General features: G+C 41.4%; 1 protein-coding gene across 1 annotated transcript; it reads right to left on the bottom strand.

Moving 5' to 3' along the window:
- Nucleotides 1–2924: 2924 nt before the first annotated feature.
- LOC109746948 (uncharacterized) lies at nucleotides 2925–4905 on the bottom strand. The gene is made up of 2 exons (XM_040391277.3): nucleotides 3629–4905; nucleotides 2925–3366 (listed from the first exon to the last, which is right to left on the bottom strand). Exons 1-2 carry the CDS (start codon nucleotides 4833–4835, stop codon nucleotides 3281–3283), a joined length of 1293 nt encoding a protein of 430 aa, XP_040247211.1. The 5' UTR covers nucleotides 4836–4905; the 3' UTR covers nucleotides 2925–3280.
- Between the last annotated feature and the right edge of the window lie 1396 nt (nucleotides 4906–6301).

A 6301-nucleotide genomic window follows, 5' to 3' on the forward strand; every position in this document is an offset into this window, starting at 1 on the left:
ACTACATCGGCAAACAGTGATATTCTTCTAATAGAAACAGATTTAATGGATTCACTCATCTGTGAGGTTCCTAGTTACAACCGTACATTAACATAGCTTAACTGAATCCATCAAGTCTGATTGTCAAGTAACATCATCTCAAGGCTTAACACTAATCTAAACGAGAAAGCATTATCCAAAATACTCGAACCACACAAACCAACCCCAGTTACATCAACTCACGGCTTAACACTAATCATGGATTGCATGGTGCCATCCCCTCTGCTTCCCGTTGCACTTCACTGAATATGTACCGGCTCTGAAACTCCAAGTACGAACAATACAACTGCCTGGAAGTAAGAAACGAGATTCAATCATATAAGGGCTAGCGTGTTGTCCAAAGAAAAATGCAGGAAAAATACTTAGAACTTGAGCGATCCAGGCAAGGCCGTGCTAATATAAGATCAAAAGCGATATGATTGGATCACAATTGTCTTTATAATGCTGAAAACTAAGACATATTTGCTCAGAATTAAATCTTGTTTGAGTGTCTATTAGAAGAGTCACACTTGCTAAAGTACAGAGCAAGAATTTCTGATGATGATGCTAAAAATATATGTTACAATTGAACATGTTCTGACTTATCTTCAAAGTTTCAGATGATGATGCTGAACATGTTCTCACTTAACTTCAAAGTTTCAGATGATGATGCTGCTGCAGTACAGAGCAACAACACACAGGGGAAAAAGGAATTGTGCTCAGTACACATAGTAATAAGGTTGCGCAAGTAACATATAAAGACGGACCAAATCTTGAAATCTATGTGAAACTAGGCTTAGCAATTCCCTTTCCGGGTCATACAATCAAGTTCCTGAAGCTAACAGTAATGATCATTCAGAGTTACATAGAATAATTATACAGAACTGGATAAAGCAAACATATGCATGTTTCAACAAAACACCTGCAAATGTGAGCTCCCAGGTAATAATTTTTCACATAAAAAATAATGCGTGTACACGTCACAGGAAAATGTAGTAATTAACATCACAGAAAAAAGTAGTAATGAACAAACTCTTGCCATGTATGCGGGCTCACAGGTAATCGTTTTTCACATACATGTTCAGTCATTCATTTACAACTTTAGTATAAATTTAGCGAAGTACATGATAGCTCTATACAGATGAAGGATCAGAGCAGACATAGCACATCTCTTTTCCACTCTAACAATTGTAATCAGTGATATAATTTTAGCATTATGGCTGCATCTCGCACATAAATTAGGCGCCCATACTGCTCAATTTCTGAAATGGGTTCAAACGACTTGGGGAACCAGAAGAACCAATATGGCTGCCCATCAGTAATATAAGAACTAAATACAGTGCACATACCTCGGCTCCTTGAACTGTAATGTCGGAAACGGATCCTATGCAGAAGTACCGTCCATCCACAGAGCTACAGCCCCGCGTCGCTACATAGGCGTAATCACACCAAGCCGCCGCTCGACCACACGATTTGGGTCCTGGGCGCTGGTGTTTCAACGCTGGCGATCGGAGAGGAAGAGGAGAGGGAGATCGAGGGAGAGCGGTTCAGTGGTACAGGAGATGGCGAAAGGGGAAGACTAAAGTGGAGTTTGGAGGTTGTTTCGCTCGATTTAGCTACACTTGAAGGACCCTTTGCAAAATGTACCAGCACCCACGTCTTAGATCGATCTGGTCCCTCCAATTCCGATCTGACGGCTCATCTGCAGCCGGCGCATCTGCTGCACGAGTTGGCTCGTTGCACTGGATACGTTCTCCTCCTTGCCGTGGGTCTTCCCTAAGAAAAGATCTGATTCATACGGCGACGCAGGCTGCTTCACTCACCAATTATTCAGGTTGTAGTCAGAAAACTACACACCACATTGTTTATTAATCTCTCTCTATTCTCATCTTGTATCATGTTGAACTTCTACATCAGAATTTACATATATTGGCTGTGTGATTTGTGATGGGTTGCTGCGCTAGGGTATACGCACTTGCAATCGTTCGAAATCTCGGACCAGTCAATGAGGAGGGGCTGGAGTTGATTCTCTAGGTATATGGCAACATTGATAAATTTTTGCTAATTAAACAATAAAATTTCCTAATATAACCAGCGATGATTTGCCATTCAAACCTATATAATTGGAAACTAAAAGCCAACCATATGGTAATACATGATTATTCTTGTTTGTATATCTTAAATTTTCATATGAAAATGGTTTATAGCATGACACTTCATGTCATATTTTAGAATAGGTTGATTATCAACTTCGTCTTCTTGGCACATATCTGAAGCTATTGACCAATTAGCTATCGCTAGACATGCTCCAGCTGCAAACAAAATTTTTGTGTATAGGCAAAGTTAAATTTGAATGATACTTGAATATAGAATTATTGTGTAGTATGTGAGGCACAAAATATTTTCTGACTTCGTCGTCTGGCCCCCCTATGCCTAAATCCTGGCTCCGCCCCTCTTTGTAAGGTCTTGTGAGAATAATTAATAAAGTGGCCGAATGCATCGCCCAGATGCAGAGGCCGGGGGTCATCCTCCTTTTCTAAAAAAAAAAGTTACCTGATAACCATGATGTGGTTTGGATGGAGTTTTTACAGAACAATACTAGGGTGAAAAATACAAGATCCAAACACGCTGCCTAGGCGCTAGGTAAAGTTCTGAAACTCGGAAAGCTACAAGAGCTGATGGACGCAGTCCATCGCAGTGAGTTGAGAGAACTCAATCAGCAGTGGTGCCCTTATAAAATACAAGGCGTGGAGAAACAAGCCAGTACAACAACACGGCATGTGGACACGACATTTCACTGAATCATGATATGGACCGTTGGATGGAAATTTTACAGAATAATACCAGGTGAAAAATAGAACATTGATGCCCAAGCCTATGAGAAGCATTAGTGAAACAGAGGTTGGTTGTAGCAATTATCACTGTAGCATTTATACTCTCTGAGCAAACATCATGTAGTTCTAATACAACTGCAGTAACATCAGTACTTGACATGCAGTAATAACTGAATTCACAAGATTAATTGAAATGAACGAGTCACCATCAAAAACTAAGCAAACTGTATAGTTTTTAAAATAACAAACTAACCAAACTATGGTTGCTGCTGCTGCAAGAAACTAGAGGTTCATTACAAGCTAATACTACGTTCACCTGCTTACTCATGCCAACAACACAAGGAAATTATCAAGCAACAAGACGATGAGAAAACAAGCAGCAATGCAACAGCTACTGAACACCAAGAGAATTGATCACAAGACCCATGTCACCTCCACCTCCCAAGTGGCAGCCCCATATTCAACCCTACATCATCTGTGAGACGCATCTGAGTGGCTGGCCTTTCCTCCATTTCTGCAAACATAGATTGTCAATGTGTCACATCACCTGGGATCACCCTTTTTGAATTTGTGGGTGTGATTCCAAAAAGGATATGACATTCTAATATGCAAATTTTCAATTTAGTAAGTATAATTAGTTGCAACCTTCGAGTGTTACATCGCACTGAAAGTTGGGATTAGACATTCAATGTTTTGTTTGTTCTGCTAACTTATATATTATAACTTAAGATTTGATCCCAAACCACATAAGAAAGGACATATAAATATAATTATACCTTTTGGAATGTAGAAACTCATGTATGGAATCAAAGCACATAAACTTTCAGTCTTCGTTATTGTCTTCCACCTTAGTGACTTGAGATTAATCTCATAGATGCCAAAGTCTATGGTCACAAAAATGATATCACTGCCCTCCACAGATCCAATTAGTTTAAGCCTTCTATTGGGATTGCGAACGGGAAGAAGGTTATTGAGATCGATGACTATTCGTTGAGTCCATGACGGTACTCCATTGTAACCCATTTGTCTTGACCATAGGTAGAGGGTTAACCTATCCACATGTGCAAGACCCAAATTGGTGTCCTCCATGGCGATGAGTCTAGTGGCATCGGCAAAGACATCCTCCACCGGCAGCCCATCAATCAGTGATAAGCAATTAGAGCTCAAGTCATACTTCAGAACTTCTATGCAAGCACCATCATAATATGAAATCATGAAGTAGAGTGAGTCTTCGATGAGGACTGGGGGGACTGAATCGATCCATGCCCCAGATGGAACATGAAGACCAGAGGAATTGCTCCACCGCTTGCTCCATAGTTCAGAGCATGGCTTGCTCAGAAATTTGGAGCACGAATTGCTCCAATTGCACATCTGTGGCAAGGACACACCCGCGTATACAATAGAATCATCATCCTCCTCGCCCACTCCCAGATACAAGCAGACAAAGGCCATCCGGAACGGGCTCTCATGACACGGGCGGTGGTCACATCCGGTCATAGCACAAAACACTGCGGCTCCACGGTTGTCGCCCCCCATGTATCTTTTAGGTGTGTGCACCTCCGTCCAGCAGGCCGTCATCGGGTTTCGAACGATGAACTCCGTGGATCTCCGTCCCTTTTGCCCAAAGAGAACATGACCATGTCGGCAATCCCATACATCATAGTCTGTCTCGATCCAGTCCTCCTTGGATATGCAAGAGTCGAATTTTGTGGTGGGGACGAAGTGTGAGACTGGTTTTTCCTCCTCCTCCAAGTCGGAGCCATCGATCTGATTGCAAAAGAAGCCCAACATGGGGGGAGATCCATGGAACTCGCGGTAGCGACTCTGGAAGTTAGGGCCAGTGAGGAGGACGAACCAGAGCTTACTTGCGAGTGAGGCGCGCATGAGGAATGAGGGCTCATCCGGTGGGAAGCGGAGGAAGATCTCCTCGAGAAGCTCGCCGGGCAGGGATGGTGCCGCTGGCGGCGGCGTGGTTGTTGGCATGGAGGCGAGGGTTTCGGGTGGGGAAAAGTTCGATGAAGCAGATGTATGTGACCGCAGATGTATGGGTTTGTCCAGCAGATGGGGTCAGAATGGCAGCGAGAAGGGGTTGCCCTAGTTGTTGGTTTGTAGCTGAGCTGTCTTGTTAAGAATGTTTAGTTTTGTTCAACCAAATAAAGAAAACAATAAGTCCATACCAAATAGGAGATATGTCCAAACCGAAAATGAAAAGGCTCTTTATATAAAGAAAGAAAAACTACCCAAATTCTCAAGCCATCTCGCAGCCCCAAATTCCCAAATCCATAGCCTCTTTCTCCACCGCATTCGACTCAATAGTTGGATCTCCTGAACAACAATAGTGATGAGTTTTTCTTCGGTACACCCACCCCCTTAGAAAAGTTTATATATTTCAATGCATATTAACGGTGGAGATTAGAAGTACCCTTTCAATCAAAAATATTTGATTGTTCTGATCTGTTGTTTAATGCATTGGGAAAGTAAGGATTACAATTAGTTGATAGTACGAGAATACTCTTTTTTAAGTAACTTTAAGATTCGTGCAAATTTTTAAGGGGGTTTACTAAAGCAAAACCCAAATAGCTGTTATTAAAATCCACATTAATATGTATGATTTATGGGTAATTTTCGTCGAGCACATGCTACACAACATCAAAATGTCTTAGAACAATACTCATAACACGACATATTAGTCGTAAAAATCAACAATCAAATATATCTTGTCCACCTAATGGATGGGACTATATTTTGCTTTTTCGATACTTTATACACGCCTCTCATTTTCTTGTAACCAATAGATCTGCTGAATAAACCAGACGCAATATTTACTACAACTGAATCTCATTTGGAAAAAAAAATAACTTCTTCTATTCAATTATATATGAATACCTAATCATTACATATGACAGAATAAACCAACACGCATGATATTCAAGTTAAAATCAAACAACAGACAGCATACAACACTAATCAATGCTACAGATGGATTGACGAGGCTAGGCGGAAGTGACCACGGTCTTCATGCCGGACTGGCAGTGTACTGGGATGCTGCAGATGAAGTAGTTTATGCTGCATATGCAAGCGTCACACGGTCGGAGCCTGACTTGTACATCTTGGCGCCCTTGGTCGGCTTAGTGCATGCCTTGTACCCCGCTGTGCTGACCGCCACCATGTCGTGGACCATCACGCCGTACTTAAACACTGCAGACTGTATCAGAATTCATATACATCAAAACTTCGTATCTGATAATACTCCCTTTGTTCCTAAATATAAGTCTTTCTTTAGAAATTTCAATGCAGACTACATACGGAGCGAAATTAGTGAATCAACATTCTAAAATATGTCTATATACATCCGTATGTAGTTCGTATTGAAATCTCTAAAAAGACTCATATTTAGGAACTCTCTTCTATCAATGCATGCATGAATGTGGGTACGTAGTAGGTACAAG

The sequence above is a fragment of the Aegilops tauschii genome, chromosome 5 (assembly GCF_002575655.3).
Source record: "Aegilops tauschii subsp. strangulata cultivar AL8/78 chromosome 5, Aet v6.0, whole genome shotgun sequence".
Taxonomy (NCBI): domain Eukaryota; kingdom Viridiplantae; phylum Streptophyta; class Magnoliopsida; order Poales; family Poaceae; genus Aegilops; species Aegilops tauschii.

Excerpts from the sequence above, each read along its gene's own strand:
- LOC109746948 (XM_040391277.3), bottom strand. The coding sequence starts at position 4,835 with ATGCCAACAACCACGCCGCCGCCAGCGGCACCATCCCTGCCCGGCGAG. Across the intron at positions 3,367-3,628 it reads GAGTTTCTACATTCCAAAAG|AAATGGAGGAAAGGCCAGCC; the intron begins GTATAATTATAT and ends CTATGTTTGCAG.